The following is a 17,962-nucleotide window of genomic DNA, read 5'->3' on the forward strand; positions in this document are numbered from 1 at the left end:
AATGTATTATGACGCGTTGGCAACATTATCAAGGTTTATTTCCAATAAAAGAGTGATTAGAAACAATGACCAATCAGGTTTGTACAGAAAACAGAGATCAAAGAGGTTTCCACATGAGTGACATCATCAGTCAGTAAACAAAAACAAAAACCTCACAAAATGGCAGAAACTGATTGATGATGCGGATTAGCAAATTGACAACTACAGAAACACACAAGGCATTTCTGAATCAGTCAATAGTCTATTAAAGGTCAGCTGGCCATGGTAACAGCAGAGCTGGTTGTTCAGAAAGGTTGAGGTGATGCGTCTGGGGGGGGGTTAGGGGTCTTTGAACAGGGCGGCGTAAAACGCGGCCTCAGAGTGACGGCTGCGATAACGAAGGATTATGTTATTGATCATGTGCTTTCTTCTGACATGGGGTGGAGGGGCAGAGTCACTCTCCAACCGTCGCCGTTGGCAACAGTTGATCGCGGTCTCTCTGACCAGGAAACCTTGAGACAGAAAAACACAAAAGATGAGACAAAGACAGAACTGGTGACTAGACCTACATACAATTGAAGAAATATAAGACAAACTGTTATATATTGATATTATGAATTAATCCACATCATTTAGGAGGAAAAGTATTTGCAATGAATAATGTCAAATTAGGATTGTTCGCACGTAGGTCAGACGTACCCAAAGACCTCTTGCTGACCACACTCCCGTCGACCAACGGGACGACCAAGCTGAACTTGCCGGTCGTGTTTCCATGGAAACGGATCCGGCAGAGTCCCGTCTTGAGAGGGTGGATGAAGATCAGCTGGACATTTGAAACGCTGAAGATGGACAATAAGACGGTGTCGTTACTAAATCAGTCTGAAGCGGTTTGTAACAGTGTGTGTGTGTGATGTGGTGTGTATGTGTCTTTATTTGTTTGCTTCACCTGGTCAGGTTTTCCTTCTTCGTCCCTGACAGCAGGTCTGATAGAGGGAAGCTCTCTGAAAAAAACATATCCACGTATTACGAATGCAACATGTTTTAGTTATTCTGTCATTACAAAGTTAGTTACCAATATCCTCAAAGCGTTCAACCCAGACTATCAGGAGTTTGGACTCCAAGCCAACGGATGACGACTCAAAACAAAAAGACTTTGTGTCTTCAACGGGAGAACTCTGGACAAAGACGGACAAATGGAGACAGAAAGACAGACAGGTGAGAGACTGACTCACAGAAAGGTGAGTTGGAAATCTTTTATTTTGAAGGTCCATACCGTGGGTTCCGGGGTGGAGTCCTTGCTGGGTTCAGAAGGACTCTGAAGGTTGGATGACACCCCGGTCGGTCCCTCCGGCAAATCGGCCACTTCAAACAAAATCACAATGAGGTGTTTAATAAATAATGAGTAAATAAAGTTATATGGTCAAACTTCTTATAACAAATCTTTTGTCCTTATATGATCACAACTCTCCTTATCACTCCTCCATATATGGTCAAAACTCTCCTTATATGGTACGAACTACCTGCATATGGTATCAACTCTATAAATGACCACGTCACTCCTTATATGGTCAACACCTGACCTCAGTGATCGGATCCTCAGACACTCACCGCGTGAGGATGAGGGTACGATGAAGAGGATCTCTGTCAGGGCGTCGGTGTACATCAGGACGAACCTCTCTCCGTTAAACACGCCCCCTCCACTGTCACCCAGCACTGCTGGGAACTCTGAGAGACAATTAAGATGAAGGGTGACCTCCGGTTACCACTGATCCTTGACAGCATCTTGATGCTGAGATGTCACCAATCAGAGGACTGACCTGAAGTGTTGGGGTTGAACCTGCCACGCTGTCGTCGCCCCACCTCTGCTGGTCGACCCAGAGACCAAAGAAAGTCCAGGAAGTGAGACTCGACGCTGCAGCAGGACTCGACATTCCTCAGAATCTACAAAGAGCCAGACAGATCTTAACGTCAGCACGTCCATACCTGGAAAGTGTCCGCCATTTTCATCTTTGTCCAGTTCGAAGCTGATTTGCCTCAGCCACATATCACCCTGAGACACAAACAAACACAGAGAGGTGTCTTCAGACCTCAGCAGCAGTCCTCTGTCCCGCTCTCATGTAGAAGATGAAGGCAGAGTCACAGTTTTTGGACGCCAGCTGGTCCAAATGTCTCAGCTCCTCCGAGAAACCCGGAAGAGACGGGTCCAGAGACACCAGCTGAGCTGGGACACCACTGGTGCCCAGACTCTACAGAGGAGAGACCGATGGGTGAGACAACGGGACAGACCTAAGTGTCTCAATGAATCGAGCGCCGCTATGTCCTGGATACCTTCAAGGCCTCAGGGGTCAGCAGGCCCAGGTGGGACAGGAAGAGTCTCGCTGTCTGGAAGTTGTTTGCTGGAGGTGGCGGCCTGCAGGTCGCCATGACAACAGCGCGTCCGCTCACCTGCGGCCGAGCCTCGACCTGTCGCTGCTTCTTCAGTGCTGCTTTCAGATGCTCCAGTTGAATCTGCACCTGTCAGGTGAGGAAGATGAGGAGTTTGTACATGACACCTGAGCAGGGGCTAATTCCGCACAAGGTAAAGACACGGGTCACGGGTAAAGAACACCCGTCGTCATGGATTTAGCTTTTGAAAGGGCTGTGATGTCAAGTTTTGACCATTTGCAAGACCGTAAGTCAAAAGTAGAAAACCTATAGACGTGATCTGTGAACAACACCACTGACAGGTGAAGAAATTAAAAGGTAGAACAATCAATCCTGGACCAGGCATGTACCTCCTCAGTAACGCTCTCATGCAGAGTTGGAATACTCAGATCTGCTTTAACCAAAGCATCTCTGTCAATGCTGTCAGGAAACAGCTGATATTCAACATCGGATCGGATCCCAGCATCTTCCTGGACTGCACTGCGCCGTTCTGGGATCAGAGTTTGCTGAAAGTGACCAAAAGACAGAAGAGACAGTGTGTTAGAAAAATGCCTTTTTATTACAATATATTTTCTTGTATTTTGGCAATTTATGAAAGTGGTCACCTGCGTTTCTGTTCTTCCCTCTCTGGGTTGCAAGTGAAGCTGCAGAGTCCAGGTGTGACCTCCTGAAGGTCCTCTGATCAGCACTGTGAGTGACGGACACGGCGCTGCATACAAATGGAAAATGGACTGTACTTGTATTGCGCTTTTCTAGTCAACAAGCTTTTTGGTTTAATTTTGTTTCTTTCTATATCTGATACTATATCAGTACTGACCCTGTTCAGGTCCCTGTGGTTGTTCCAGCATGGCCAAGATAACCGAGCGGTCCACCACAAAATATCGGAATTTCTTCACACTGCAGTCGCTCAACGTGGAGCAGTCAGTCAGCGCGTCCTCACCCAGCAGGCCCCTGAGGAACGGGAAGGCTCCAGAAACCTGCATAATACTGAGATGAGAGAAGAGATTACACTTGTGCAATGTTCTGCCGACACTGTTTCAGTTTGGGGACTGGTTTTAGCCCCGAAACGTCACCCCTAGAAAAAAAACCTGAATCTGATCTGCAGTTCAGACTTGTTTTACTTCAACTCGTACTTTAACTTAACAATAAAAGTAGTAAATTTTTTAATTCCACAATATACTTTACCTCACCAGAGCTGATCATTATTTTATTAACCAGGATGGATGCAAAACTATTTTTTAATAATTCTGCAAGTTGTGAAAACATACTTTGAAACACAAAATGGCTCAAATAGGCCAAAGATGTGGACAAATAATTAAGGTAGTGGGGTTGTAAAACAGTTAGGAATTCCTCCATCAGAAAATATCCATTTTATTTGTAAAATATGTCATACCGTCACACTTGTGTTTGTTTTGCTCACCAGGTCAGTGTGGCCTCCGCTGCCTCCTTCACCCTCAGAGAGGCCGGGTTCAGTTCTTTCTCCTCTTTACACGTCGCTTCCTCTTCATGTCTGGACTTTGTGCCCGATATTCCCAATTCCACTATCTCCAGGACCTCCAACAAACACTCCTTAAAACAGCATCACAACATTTAAAGAGGTCACAACACAAACACACAACACATCTGTTTGAACACCTCCGACAACAACTGCACATCCTGGTATCCACAGAAGTTCTCCAACCAGTCTAAGTGAAGCATCCTGAGAACATTGCAGGTTGCTGTTAATGTATTTTTTATCCAGGGGGGATATGGAGCCTTTTTAGGACCACAAAGACCCAGGAGTACATCTGGACGACAAGTTTGGCTGTCGGTTACCTGCCGGTTATTTACCTGGTGGTCGAGCATGGCAGGGTGTTGAGTCAACCAGACGTTCAGACAGTGGAAAGCAGCGACGATGATGGAGTGCAGATCTCTGGAGTGAAGCGGAGGAGGTCGACTGCACTGAAACACGATGTAACAGCAGACGGAAGTGACTGCTCGCATCCTCTCGCTCTCTTCCACACTCACCTCCACCTGCAGCACGACGGGAGACGGTCAGAGAAATGTAATGAGTTCAGGGTCTGTGTGTGTGTGTGTGTGTGTGTGTGTGTGTGTGTGTGTGTGTGTCCACCTTAGCCAGTCCTCCCAGTACTTCCAGTGCAGAGAGACAAACTGCTGGGTCATTCCTCCATTGAGCCGTCAGACGCTGAGTCAGCAGACGCACAAACTGAACCCACAGATTCCCTGCTGCGTCCGACTGGAAGGCTGAAAACGCAAGGACGAACCCACCAGTCAGGTAGTTACTCTCTCTCTCTTGTTTGATGTTAGAAAATCAATTCAAACTTAACTAAAATCCAAGTGGCAAAATTAACTACCGGTTCCCCGGGTCCACCTATTTGCACCAGGTCCACGAGTCCATCTGGGTCCACTGGCTCCACCCGACTGGGACTCAGTTTCCTGGAAACAAAAGTACAGTTGATTTAGTGTTTTTTACTTTTTTTCAGTAAATATCATTTTGAAAAAGCGTAATATTAAGACATGAACCAGAAGTTACCGTACGACCTGTAGACTGTCGTTGACAACCTGAAAAGTGTTCTTAAGCAGTAGGTCAACTAGATGTGAGAGCACTCACCTGCTGAGTTTCTCCTGCCGCCTTCAACAGAGCCGAGTCCTGAACCACGTTCAACACGGCCGCTGCACAGAACAGAAATGATTCTGAGCTCCCGAGCGTGTGACCACAGTAGAGTCCGCCATGATAAACCCATGAAGTCACACAAAACAGGAACAGTAGAGTAGAATGAATACAACTGACCGAGTATTATCTGAGTGTTGGAGGTGTCGGTCTCCGTCTGCAGGGCTCCAATCAGAACCCCGATGAGGCGGGGCTTCAGAGACAGAAAACTACCTCCTGTGACATCATCACGATTTAACCGCCCGTCCAATAACAACTGAACACACACAATCAGACACAGGTGAGTATGACTCCCCCTGGGGTTGTTATCAATGGTTCTTATGTCATCCGTGATGTCCAGGTCAGGTTGGGTCAGGTGTGTGGAGGTTGGATATGAAGCTTACATCTGATCGGACGGTTCCAAACTGCAGAGGGATGGGCAGCATGGTCAGAAGGACCAGGATGGAGGCTCGCCTCAAATCCACCGGACTCACAAAACTCTTAAACCTCACCAGCTCTCTGGACCGGAGACATATCATTAGATATAAATTTCAGCGATCCGGAGACACCTGGCGTGAAGTGATCAGGCAGCCAAAAGCAGCCAGAAATATGTCTTCACAGTGGTTATAACAGTATTCAGAGTAACCGCGGTGTTTGCAGTACTTGTACCTGTCGAGCAGTACTTTCTCCACAGCTGAGATGAAGGGGGTAAGCAGTAAGTTGAGTCCTTTTAGGTCGCGGCAGAAGAGGCAGGTGGAGTTCAGCAGTATGGAGGCCAGAACGAGAGGACAGCCTTCCTCAGTCACCCGCAGACCCTGAAGGAGAACCATATAGAACCTAAAGGTTGAACCAAGGAGAGAAGAAGACACACGAGTTTTAAATGCGATTGAGATTTTAACAAAGTAAAGTTCTACAGATTAGGAGTTACTCAGGCATGTATCGACACATGTACCTGGAAAAGGTGGATTTACCAACAAAATGTACCTGGACAGACGGAGACAGAACTGGACAGACAGGGTGGCATGTCCTTGGACATGTAAATGTATCCAGATAAAGACACATATACCTGGACGGGTACTCAGACGTGTACCAAGATGGGTAATAAAACCTGTACCTGGACAGGTAGACGGAGAGGATGTCCTCTGCAGTTTTCTTACAGGCAAAGATCCGGCAGAGTGTCCCGCAGGCTTCGGCTCTTCCAGCCGCCCACCTTGATGACGTCACAATGACATCACCGTGACCGGCTGGAAAACACACACAGCGTTCACCATGTGGATGGGGACAGTAGCACTGTGGGTGCGGTAGTTGTTGTACTGTGTGTAGTAGGTGTGGTATGTACAATATGTATTGTGTATGTGGAATTAAAAAGGCACTGACGGTTCTGACCACAATCCCTGTTGAACAGAGCAGCATCGAACAGCCAGTCACCAAAGATGTGAAGGAGGGAGTCCAATTTACACCTGAGTGGGGACGGTGAAGGTCTGGGGGAGGAGCACAGAGGCGGTTGGGAGGTGACAGGACGGGATGCCTGAGAGAAGAGAGCAATGAAGCCCCATAAGTAATATGGCTCAAACATACCAGGACGAGAGCCAATGTACACAGGCAGGTAAACATATATGTACCCAGGTGAAGTAAAAGAGAAATAGTCCACCAGGTGAAGCATTATGTACCAAAATGACACAAACCCACGCGTCGTACCGCAAGAGGCTTGCTTGTTGCCTTGGAAACGTTCCCGGGTTTCAGCCGCTTGTTGGGTGGAGGCGGTGACGTGGCGGAGGGAGGGGCAATGGGCACGCTCAGTGTCTTCATCGGGATGGGGGGGGCACTGCCAGAACGAGGTCGAGAGATACCTGAGGACACCAGAGAGCACGTATTCCCTGTTTTTACAGATACAGACCACCAATGAAATGTGGATAGGGAGGGAGGTGGGCGGGGCTTACCGAGGGGAGGGTGGCGGTCTCGGAACGGGCTCCTGGTGACGGCCACACGTGAGAGGAGGTGAGGTGGGAAATAAACGTCTTTGAAAGGAAAATGAAAGGTCAGGCAAAAGTGAACGTTATGATAAGACACGGTCTGGTTCTGGTTCCAGCAATCACAGGACACTAGTTTGATCAACTTATTGATCGGATTGACCTGATCAGTTTAGGTTAATCTGAATTACCGAGAGAAGGCAACCGGTCTCTGAAAGGAATCCTTGTTGTATGTCCTGAAGAAACACAGTGACAAAAGAAACTGGCACAACAGCAGAAACAACAACAGTATATACCACTGCGTGTGTATATACACACAGTTGAAACCAGAAGTTAACATACATTGTGTAAAACCTTTTTTTTCTCACTGTCTGAAGTTAAATCAGATTAACCTCTCCTGTTTCAGGTCCATTATAAATCAACCTCATCCAGAAGTCAAGAGAGAAAAAGTTCAAAGGACAGGAAATTCATGTACACAGAATACACACGGGTTCTTCAGATCATAAACAGCTTCAATAAGTTCAAAGTTATTGAGATAAGAGCTTGTCTTTTACAATTGGTGGGGTTTCAATGTTAATGAAATCCTACTTGAAAATTAGCTAAAGAGCAAAGATTCCTAAATCTTAAGTTCAAACAAACTGTGACTCCTATTTGTGCCCCAGTAGGTTTCCTCGTGGTACTCAATGTGCTATGGGGGTAAATGGGAGGATCCTTCATCCCATCCTTGACTGTAAAGCAAACAGGAGGAGGCTGTTTGTGATTAATGGGTTAGAGAATTAGCAGATTCTAAGGCTAAAAATGAATGATTGTACTACCCCCTGTTGAAGTTTTTAAAAGCTCTTGTTTAGGATTACCACAATTATTTAACTTTTGTCACAATAATGAGAAAGAATATTTTAGAAATTTTTCATTTCTTTCTTCAAGGTCAAAAGTTTACATACACCAAAAGAAGCTTGTGGAAGGATTCCCAAAAAGTCATGCAGTTCAAAGGCAATGCTACTAAATACTAAGGAACTGTATGTAAACTGCTGACCTCGAAGAAAGTAATGAAAACATCTCTAAAATATTCTCGTTCTCATTATTGTGACATTTAGCAAGTAAATTTGGTAACCCTAACGGACCTGAAACACAGGTTTAGTCTGATTTAACTTCAGACAGTTAGAAAAAAAGGGTTGCGTGTTTTTTTGCACAGTGTATGTAAACTTCTTGTTTCAACTGTACATATACTCTGTGTATGTACCAGTGTTTGGCAGAAGCTCCTCAGTTGGTTCTTTGTTGATCACAGTCACACCTGAGGAAACACAAATTGCAGTCTAAAGTTATTAAAGTTATAACAGTTTGAATGCAGGTATCACAACATAAATGTGTTTTTTACTAGTTGAATTAGCATGATGAGTCATGGAAATAAAGATTGTAAAATATAAGATTGAAAAATGTCATGAAAAATGTAAGGTGAAAAAATGTTTTTTTGAAAAATACGTTGGGTCGAAATATTTCATGGAAAAAGTCAAAAAATGTTTTGGAAAAAAAAGTAAAATCATGTCACTGTCAAAACTATGTTTTTAAAAAAAGTTTAAAAAATATGTCGATATAATTTTTGGAAAAAATTGAAAGAAAAACAGAAAATATAGAAAAACACCCAAAAAATATTAGGTTGAAATTTTTTTGAAAAAAATTATGTTAGGTAAAAATACACCGTGGAAAAGAAAACTAAAGATTAGGCTGTAAAAATATTGTGACGTTAGGTCGAGAAATGTCAAAAATCAAACATCAAGAAGGAAGGAAATCCTAAAGCTGATGATTTACAACATAAGTTTAAGATACGTAACTTACATAGATACTATTTGACTAGTAGTCTGAGGCTGGATACAAATTGTCAAAAGCATTACCTCCGTTGGGAACCTTCCTAATAAGAAAGCACTATTCCAAACCAGCCTAAGACACAAGTCAAAGCAATTTCACTGACTCGGGGGTCAGAGGTCGGATGGAGGTCAGTGTACCGAGGAAGGCGTCGATCAGCGTGCTGACTCCTCTCATGGCCCTGAAGAAGATGCTTGGCAGCTGACTGTCGGCTCTTGACGCCTCCTCGGAGGAAGGAGACAAACCAACAACCAGGGGCCGACTGAGATCCACTGGGTTACTGAAGAGGTTTAAGAGTATTTAGGGTTGGTGGTATGGTGGTAATGACTAACCCAACAAATGTGCAAATGTTTTAGTTGTGTTGTTATTTGGTCAAAATGAGTGTGTTTATATAATATATATTAAAGCTTAGTGTTCAACATTTCGGCTTCTACCATCTTGTTGTTTCACCATGTTTAGACTGGCGAGTAAACGTAAACTAATGTCCAGATGTTTGCCCAAAGTAAGGGAGGAGTCATTTTCGCATATACTTCTACCAGACTTTTAAGACCAGGAGTCACCCCCCAATGGCCAGGAGAAAAAATGGCTTCACTTGTCAGAACTGGCAGTCGCCACTGTGGCTTTACCCGAGCAGGTGCAGGAACCTGAACCAGGTGTGAGGGACTCGGTGTTCGTCCATGTCTTTGGGGATCAGCGCAGCGTCTTCATCATGGACTTTAAAGTGAGGGAAGGATGGGCCGAAGGTCAAGAGCAACAACCTGAACGGTCAAACACAAACCATGTGATGTAACACTGAACCTTTTTATGAGATTGTGTGTGTGTGTGTGTGTGTGTCTGTAAACCTGGAGGTCAGGGCTGCTATGACTCCGTTCCATTGCTCCACCACTGCACCCTGATGTCTGCAGCTGCTCAACATCTGTCGGCCCGTCTGCCACAGGGAGCGAGACGGAAAACAGCGCGAGCAAGAGAGCAGCCAGACCTCGAACAGCACCGCCATCGACAGGTGGGCCAGCTGCTCAGAGACACCTGCAGGGACGGAGACAGGTGACCAGCTGACCTATAAAAGTGTGGTCAGAACAAACCCGAAACTGAGGTTCGTTAAGTCTAAGAGAGCCGTGGGTGCGTTAGACACGGACAGGTGAGGAGACAAATGGGCGGCGGTCACCGGCTCACCTGCAGCCAGCATGGTGTGGTTTATGCTGAGCAGAAAGTTCAGCAGAGTCTCCCAGGTGTTTCTGCTCATCACAGCACTGTCTCTGGCCAAAGACTGAACTGCACACAACACCTGCTGGCAGAGAGATGTGTAGACCGGACTCGCCTGATCCGACCTGAGGAGGGGGGAACAAGGAAGTGCATATATATATATATTGGGGTTCAGACGAAGAGATTTGCCACTATTTAACCTTCGATGAGTGAATGGAACCACCGGAGAAACTCCGCCCTCCCCCCGACAAGTTCTGATACGTCATAAAAGCTTTAGTCCAGGTGGGACAGTCTACCTGGACAGGAACAGGCTGTACAGGTGTTGGAGGATCTTCTGGGTGTACAGGTCGGGCTCTCTGCTGATTGGAGGGGGGATGGATTCTTTTGGAGAAACCAGGGCCATCAGCCAATCAGTGTAGACGTCTACGCAGAGTTTGACGGTGTCCCCGTCCAATGGGAGAGTCAGACCGTAACACAGCACCTCCATCGTCCACTTAACCTGAATAAAAAAACAACGTAACCGATCAGTGTTTGCTTCCAGTTGCCTTGTTGTAGATTCGGTTTACACTCAGGGTCCAGTTTATTAGGAACCCTCTGTGACAACTAGGTATTATTAAAGAGCTCTGTAATAAATCATGGTTGTGATGATTGTGTTGTTTCATCTGTAGGATTGTTGTGCAGGACGTAGTCTGCGCTGATGTTGAACTGTGTTGTGAGATGTTGCTTATTCTACTTTCACAGATATGACTCAATAACTCAGAGGCGGAGAGGTATCGCATACGTCCCAGTACATAAACAAACCACATGCTTAGAGGCGTCACACCAGCTAATTCACCAAATTGTGTTCCAGAGTAAAACCAATTGAAGCACTTTCACACAGGTGAGCAAACGTCAGCTGTTGGCTAAGGCCAAGCAAATGATTTCCACACTCAACTACAATTGTTCATCCAACACTGAACATGATTACATATCAACACACAAGTGTGTAGTTGGGTTTCCATAGAGGTCACACACACACACACACACACACCTGTCTGTCTGTGCGCAGCGGGCTTCGGGTGTCGGGGTTTCCCAGGCCAGCTCTCAGGGGTTTCACCACTGCAACAGCGACTTCTCTGCCCACAGAGGGCGGGAGACAGCTGAGCACGCTCACTCGACCCCGCCCACTGGACAGTGATTGGTCCATGGCCTATCAATCACTGTTCACCTGAGAGACAGACAGGCAGAGAGGAGAGAAACAATGCAGTTCAATAGGTAAACCAGTGGGGGATTGTGTCATTATTTTGTAAACATTTCAGTCAAAACCACCAGTTCTCCCTCAACTTACATTCAACCTGTTTACTCCCACAAATGTGAACTGACACTACAAACACCTTCACTGTCTGCATATCACCGACTGCTTTAACCACTTTGATTCAGAGTGAAATATATCACAAAAAAAGGATAAACTGAGTTGTATTCAATCATTCAGAAACCATTCTACCCAGGCAGAGACACATGCTGACTCTTCCTCTAACGCCACCAGCTTGTTCACATGTTGGCCCTTCAGTGAAATAGATCATTAAATATAAAATGGATAACTTCAGCACAATAACGAGCTCAAAATAACTTTGTAGTAGCCCAGTCCAGCTGAGATACCAGTATACATGCCCCATTTGGGAGAACAGTAAACCCACTACAAGTAAGACACCAGCACAAGTGAACTTTTTAAAAGTCCAAAGCCTCATTTATGTCAGAATGAAAGGGAACTTACCTCCACAGGTGAGTCCAGGTGAATGAGTTTCAGGTGAGCAGTCTGTTCAGGAACACTCACAGGTACAGGTCATTCTGAAAGTCAAAACACTTGAAGCTCAAAGCTTCTGCTCACCAGGCTGCTGCTGCTGCTGCCTTCAGGGTCAGGTGGGAAACATCAGTTCCAGTTTAACTAACTCAGTTTACAATAAACAGACATTTTAACAGACATCGTCAACATGACAGCAGGTGTGCCGCTCAATCTGCACTCGCAAGACAGACATGACAGAGTCAGACAGACAGGTAGGAAAAAGCTACACAGACCAGACAGAGACAGAGGACAGAAAGAAGTACCTGCAGAGGATGACCAAAGACAGATGAAGACAAAGACAGACTGACCTATGGGACAGACAGACAAAGACAATTCAGGCTGAATATTCACAATCCAGCTAACAACTGAAGTACATCTTCTTTGTCCGTCTCTGGACCTCTTGCTGGCGCTACAATGCTAATGTGGCTAACTATATGTGACGAGCATGTGAGAAATGATGACATCACCGTGCACGAGGGTTAGATTTATGTCCTCTTGCTCATATGTCTGCTGTGCAAAGGATTGAGTCAGAGAAGCACTCCAGCATACTCACTGATAGATGCAGATGTGGTGGAACATCCTGGTACTTTAATTACATTGTACATTGTAACACAAACTTTTTTATTGAATATTGATAAAACACATGATTTCACGTTGAAATGAAAACACAATCAAAGTCACAGTTAAAGATAAAACTTTATTTTTCTACCCGTTCTTACCCTTTATAAAAAAATAAAATAAAAACAATCAAAAAAGGTACCCCTTCAAAACATTTACTACGGCATGGCTCGTTTCCACAGCAACGTGTCACCGGTACAGTAATGTGATTGGCTGAGATTGAGAAGTTTGATTTCTTAAACTGTAATCTGGTTGCCTGGCGACACAGAGCGGTGATGTGCCGAATTGACTGGCAGTGAGACAATGAATAATGGAGTCCGAACAGATCGGAGGTCAGTAGGGTTCTCTCTTTAGGAACCTGCTGAACATGGCGAAGGCAGCGATTGGTTTGTCTGTTGGAACCATGTGACCGGAACCCTACGGGAGCAGAGGTCAAAAGGTCAGCGCCAGAATAATAGATTTATTATTATGTGCCTTTGCTTACAGTCACAAAAAGCTCGACTAGAATTTAAACATTTCTATGAAGCGAACAGGATGAAGACGAGCGTGTCTACCTTCACGGTGAGGAAGGCGATGTTGTCAAACTCTTTGACGAAGCCTCCGATCTGCTGACCGTCCTCTGCGACGTAGAGCCAGGGCCGCCTCAGGACCTCCACCTGCAACACAGCCTGAGGTTAACACACCTGGACACTAACTTCCTACCTCCAGAGCCTCACCATACTACAGATGATCAGTGGGATCACAGCTGGATCCACTTTAACTGGATCCGTTTCTGTTTTTTTACCGACAAGCTGACAGGGGTTAGGGTTAGGGTTAGGAATGTGTTGATCACTTAATGGTGATTTGCTCCCGGGTAGCTCCGCCTCTGGAAGCTCTTCTCCCGCTGATCGCATGATTCAAAGCGAATGTTGAGCGTGACCAAATTAGACCAAATTCCCCAGGAGAAAAGAGCCACTAGTACACATGCAGTTAGCTTACCAGGTGATAGTTATGGATTATTCATTGTTTGAAGTTACCTTCTGGTTCAGAGACTCGACAAACCACTCGTCCCCCATGAAGTTACAGGCCATGTCCACGTCCCCGTTGTACACCAGGACCCGGTACTTCTGTACAGAGAACACAACACCATCAGAACAAGGGCCTACTGATGCACAAGCCCCGCCCACATGGACTTGTCAGCCAATCACCAGCAAAGCTGCTATCTTACTGGAACTTTTATTAAATCAGGATGTAAACGAGCAGGTCATTTCCTGGTACTTTATTGCAACAACATGACAGGCTTAGTAATCGGGTAGCTAAAAAGACGCTACAACTTTGAATGAAGTCTGGCATAGCAGAGAACTGCTGCTCACTGACCAGAGCACTGAGCAGCTTCAGGTACTGTTTCCTGACATCCAAGTAGAGACGACCGTAGTTCAGATTCACCTCAGAGCTGCAAGCAAAAAAAAAAAGAAAAGAAAAAGGCTTTATTGAGACAACTTAATGGCAACGAAACCTCAACATTCATGGTCATGGAGGTCCAAGTTACTGGAGGTTAGTAGTGGGACAGGTGAGTGTCGTGGGACGGGGTGTGTGTGTGGTGGACAGCTGCGTTACCTGCAGATGACCCAGTCCAGAGCCTTGGGGCTGATGTGCAGAGCAGTTCTGACGAACTGGTTGTTGAGGTACAGGTTGGAGGGCGTGGAGTTAGTGCAGGGGGGGTCCAGGCGGACAGACAGGTGGGAAGATGCCAGACCTCGCAACTTCTGCTTAGAGTGAGAAGAGAACCTGGTTATCTGTCCATCACTCAGGTAAAGCGACTTCCATGTTATGACATCATTGTACACATACCTGGCTCCGGAGCTGCGTCCACTGGTGGTTGATGAACGAGTTCCCCAGATCTCTGATCACCAGCTCACCTCGTTCAACACTGACAATCAATAACAGGAAGTCAACCCCTGTCACCTGTAACGCCGTGGTCACACTACACCTGCCGCAGGTGAGCTTCTAGCAGTAGCTGCTGCAGAGTTCAGAACAGAAACACGTCTTCCCCCTGAGCGTTAAAAGGTCGACGCTTACCTGAATCTCTGGCGGACTCCACCTGGACACGGTGCGTACAGGTTGTACATGTTCAGCCCCGAGGCGTAGACGATGTGCTGAACCTCGGCCACCTGCGGAAGAAACGCAACACCTGAAACAAACTGATTTGATCTGGATTCACTCCTAAACCAGCTTCAGACCGGGGACACAAAACCTCTGACCCAGCTTCAGACCGGAGACCCCAAACCTCTGAACCAGCTTCAGACCACGGACCCCCAAACCTCTGAACCAGGCTTAATCTGGCTGTCAGCTGGGTTCATCAGATTTAGACCTAGTTTAAACTTGAACCGTTCTTGAGACTCACGCTTTTGGAGCAGTTCTCTTTGGGGTTGTCGTAGAAGTTGCACTTCCCGCCACTGCAGCAGAACGTCTGCAGCGAGGTCCAAAGTCGACTTCCAAGCAAACCGTGGTAGTAGGCGAAGTACACAAGAGAGTTGTCATTCATCTCGTAGCTCGACAACCCGTTTCCAACGGCAACGCCCTGCATGAGAAGGAAACAGTGAGTGGATAGTTTACATTGTGAGATTAGCATAAAACATTCGCCGCAACAGTTAATTTATTACAAAAGGAAAAGTAAATGCAGATTTAGCGTGTACCTGCAGGTTAAGACTGGCATCCTCCATCACCCTCTCGGCCAGCGTCGGGATGTAGATTCCTCCGTAGCTCTCGCCGGTCAGGAACAAGTCGTTCTTGCTGAACTCCGGAAACAGACGGAGGAACTCCTTCAGAGCCAGGTAGTTGTTCATCGATACCTGAGGAGAAAACAAACACCTCAACACCTGTGAGCCAATCAAATGCCAGGGTCTCAGGCCCGTCACTGACCTCCGTGTCGTTGGTGGCGTACTTCCTATCGTCAGAGTACGAGAAGCCGACCCCTGCTGGAGACTCCAGGTACAACATGTTGGCGATCTGCTTGGAAACAGTGAACCGATCAGCCGCCGTGGATCACTTTTCACTACAATAGCCAATGAGCTGTCAGTTCAGTCACATGGTAAATAGGGACCAGTCACACGACAGCATTCAGGCAACTAATCAACTGACCGTGTTCCAGGAGTACTGGTTGTACTGAAGCGTCGCGCCGTCATCCTGGATCTGAAACAACAGAGGTCAGAGTTCAGGAGGAGTCGCTATGACATCACAGTGATGGCACATGGTCGCGTGGGTGATGTCCCCGGGGTTACCGACCAGGAAGGGTCCGTGTTCTGTCAGAAACCCGTCCAGAGAGCTGCAGCCGGGGCCGCCATTCAACCACAACACCAGCGGGTCTGTGGAGGGTTTATTCTGGGACTCCACGAACCTAAAAACACAATTATGTCTTAATGTCGTAATGATAAAACAAGAAAAGAACAGGGGCATCGAGGCTGACCAGAAAACCAGGACAGAGCTCAAGAACTACCCTTAGGTGAAGTACCAATAATAAATGAAGTTAACTTCAATGACGCAGGTGCGTTTCATGTGCGTCTCCGGGTACCGACCAGTAATGCAGATGTTTCCCATCGGCCACACTCAGGTATCCAGAATACTGTTTGAAGCTCGGCTGTTTCTGCAGACCGGGCAGATACTTCACCTCGTCTGCAGCCGGAGCGGCATCGCCGCCGCCCAGCAGAGAGAGCAGGAAGCAACTCAACACCACCACCTGCATCTGGAAAGAAAAAGCGGGAAGGAATCACTTTTTACTTCCCGTACTAAATTCTGTCATCCAATTAAGAGTTTAAAGATGACGCCAACCGTGCAGAAAAACATCCAAAGCAAGAGAAACCAACCGGAGCGCTGGCTGTTCAGGGAGACGCAGCAACACATGACTCACTTACAAAAGGAAGAACAAAACTGATGCACAGATAAACTGAGCAGAATAGTATGGTGATACATTAATATATTTATCAGTTTGGATGTATCAAGGGACCCTTTTTACGCAGGGAAAATATACCATTGGTGCATTTATTTAATGAAGTCTGGCATGTATACAGAACTTTCAGATTCCAGATTCATTTCTGTCAGTAGTCCAACTGAGAAAATGTATGTTAAAAAACTATTTTACTCTTGAAATAACTTGGACAACATCACTGCAGCTGGGAGCTCACCAGGGGGCGGAACAAACAAAGATGCGAGAACGAGTCAAAACAGCACGTGATGCCAACAGGAAGTACGAGCCTGCGGTTAACTTTCGGAATTGGGCCGAATTTACCGTAGAAGATTTCCCATTGAGAATTTGTTTTTCACGCGTTTGCACCCATTTCCCGAAAGCCCCACCAAAAAGAGGAACGGAACACGTGCCTCCTCGCGAATGTAGTTTGGTGGACAACACGTGACAGCAGCAGTCTTTTAGTCAAACTGTTCTTACAAAACTATAGTATACGTTAATGTCTTAACTGGTCACGTGTTTGGATCACAGACTGTTGAGGTTTATTCAACTTCATACTTCCGAGTAGAATCAAGCGGTAAGCAACCCGGAAACAAGCCGGATCGGCCGAACGGAGAAAGAAACCAAGATCAGCTGGAACAACTAAATGAGACCAGAGCGGAGAACACTCACCTCGTCCCTTTGTCCGCCTGCCTTTCTGCCCTCTCGTTCAGATGTGAAGCCGATGTGACTGCGGCTGCCGAGGACGAACAATCAGAGCAGGTCACATGACAGCGGCCGGTCACATGAGTTTCACCGCCCCACGTGACTGTCGAAATCATTGGCTGAGTAGTTTATGGGCAAAGTAGATCCATGGTTGCAATGCATTAGAATGAAACAAATATTTTAACTGAAAAGTCCTCTGGAGTCTGCACCAATTCAACATGTTGCACGTTATTAATAAATCAACGTCTGATCAGAACAACTGCATTGGCCGACTCAAATTTGAATTTTTGATCTCACTAGGATATTCTCCATATCAACCAAGATCAAGACTGAATAATACAAAGTACCAGTTCATAAGAGGACCATCAACATCCTGGTCACTGGAGGACGTTCCCATGGAGAGGCACATTTTACGCTGTGATTAATCATACTTGTGATTAAAAACTATTTTAACTCTGTATCCATTCAAAGTAGTTTCCCAAAGAATATTTGTACTTAGGTAATGTGTTTACTTTTTTTATGTTTACCCAATTTCTCTAACAACTTATTTCATAGGACTAATGATACATTTCTTTGTATTGACTGGGGAAGTGAAATTGCAGAAATTGCAACAGATGTTTTTTTCATCGAGACAGTCAAAACAAAGACATGGATCTTATTATTGAAGTTCTTTATGCTTAAAATGCAGATTTGACTTTAACAAATTTTGATACATTGAAATAGTTAAAACTCTTAACCACTGAAACTTAATGAAATGCATTTGTCTGTCACTCCGGACATGAACTGGGTAG

At 45.8% G+C, this 17,962-nt stretch overlaps 2 protein-coding genes across 2 annotated transcripts; both read right to left on the reverse strand.

Annotated features, from left to right (window-relative positions):
* Positions 1-162: 162 nt before the first annotated feature.
* Positions 163-11,285, reverse strand: ralgapb (Ral GTPase activating protein non-catalytic subunit beta). The gene is made up of 32 exons (XM_062563972.1): positions 11,117-11,285; positions 10,383-10,585; positions 10,064-10,211; positions 9,726-9,940; positions 9,510-9,641; positions 9,024-9,163; positions 8,264-8,314; positions 7,215-7,259; positions 6,994-7,071; positions 6,752-6,903; positions 6,431-6,581; positions 6,168-6,297; positions 5,723-5,890; positions 5,458-5,572; positions 5,195-5,330; positions 5,015-5,076; positions 4,758-4,839; positions 4,514-4,647; positions 4,234-4,416; positions 3,824-3,972; positions 3,221-3,390; positions 3,009-3,112; positions 2,754-2,909; positions 2,308-2,493; positions 2,067-2,225; positions 1,797-1,920; positions 1,588-1,704; positions 1,253-1,341; positions 1,052-1,154; positions 926-980; positions 679-818; positions 163-491 (listed from the first exon to the last, which is right to left on the reverse strand). Exons 1-32 carry the CDS (start codon positions 11,270-11,272, stop codon positions 319-321), a joined length of 4,206 nt encoding a protein of 1,401 aa, XP_062419956.1. The 5' UTR covers positions 11,273-11,285; the 3' UTR covers positions 163-318.
* A 1,300-nt stretch (positions 11,286-12,585) lies between these two features.
* On the reverse strand, positions 12,586-17,256 carry ctsa (cathepsin A). The gene is made up of 14 exons (XM_037491047.2): positions 17,139-17,256; positions 16,081-16,247; positions 15,791-15,902; positions 15,647-15,697; positions 15,428-15,514; positions 15,202-15,357; positions 14,910-15,086; positions 14,585-14,676; positions 14,357-14,435; positions 14,123-14,271; positions 13,883-13,958; positions 13,543-13,632; positions 13,081-13,182; positions 12,586-12,943 (listed from the first exon to the last, which is right to left on the reverse strand). Exons 2-14 carry the CDS (start codon positions 16,245-16,247, stop codon positions 12,860-12,862), a joined length of 1,422 nt encoding a protein of 473 aa, XP_037346944.1. The 5' UTR covers positions 17,139-17,256; the 3' UTR covers positions 12,586-12,859.
* Between the last annotated feature and the right edge of the window lie 706 nt (positions 17,257-17,962).

This window comes from Pungitius pungitius, chromosome 8 (genome assembly GCF_949316345.1).
Source record: "Pungitius pungitius chromosome 8, fPunPun2.1, whole genome shotgun sequence".
NCBI classification, from domain to species: Eukaryota; Metazoa; Chordata; class Actinopteri; order Perciformes; family Gasterosteidae; genus Pungitius; species Pungitius pungitius.

What these genes read in the sequence shown, in the direction of transcription:
- ralgapb (XM_062563972.1), bottom strand. Translation starts at nt 11,272, where the DNA reads ATGGACCAATCACTGTCCAGTGGGCGGGGTCGAGTGAGCGTGCTCAGC. An exon ending in GGAGCTTCTGCCAAACACTG is followed by an intron (nt 7,260 to 8,263) that starts GTACATACACAG and finishes GTGTTTCTTCAG; the next exon opens with GACATACAACAAGGATTCCT. An exon ending in GTTCAACCCCAACACTTCAG is followed by an intron (nt 1,705 to 1,796) that starts GTCAGTCCTCTG and finishes ATTGTCTCTCAG; the next exon opens with AGTTCCCAGCAGTGCTGGGT.
- ctsa (XM_037491047.2), bottom strand. Translation starts at nt 16,247, where the DNA reads ATGCAGGTGGTGGTGTTGAGTTGCTTCCTGCTCTCTCTGCTGGGCGGC. An exon ending in ACGCCACCAACGACACGGAG is followed by an intron (nt 15,358 to 15,427) that starts GTCAGTGACGGG and finishes TTTTCTCCTCAG; the next exon opens with GTATCGATGAACAACTACCT. An exon ending in TCGAGTCTCTGAACCAGAAG is followed by an intron (nt 13,183 to 13,542) that starts GTAACTTCAAAC and finishes GCTGTGTTGCAG; the next exon opens with GTGGAGGTCCTGAGGCGGCC.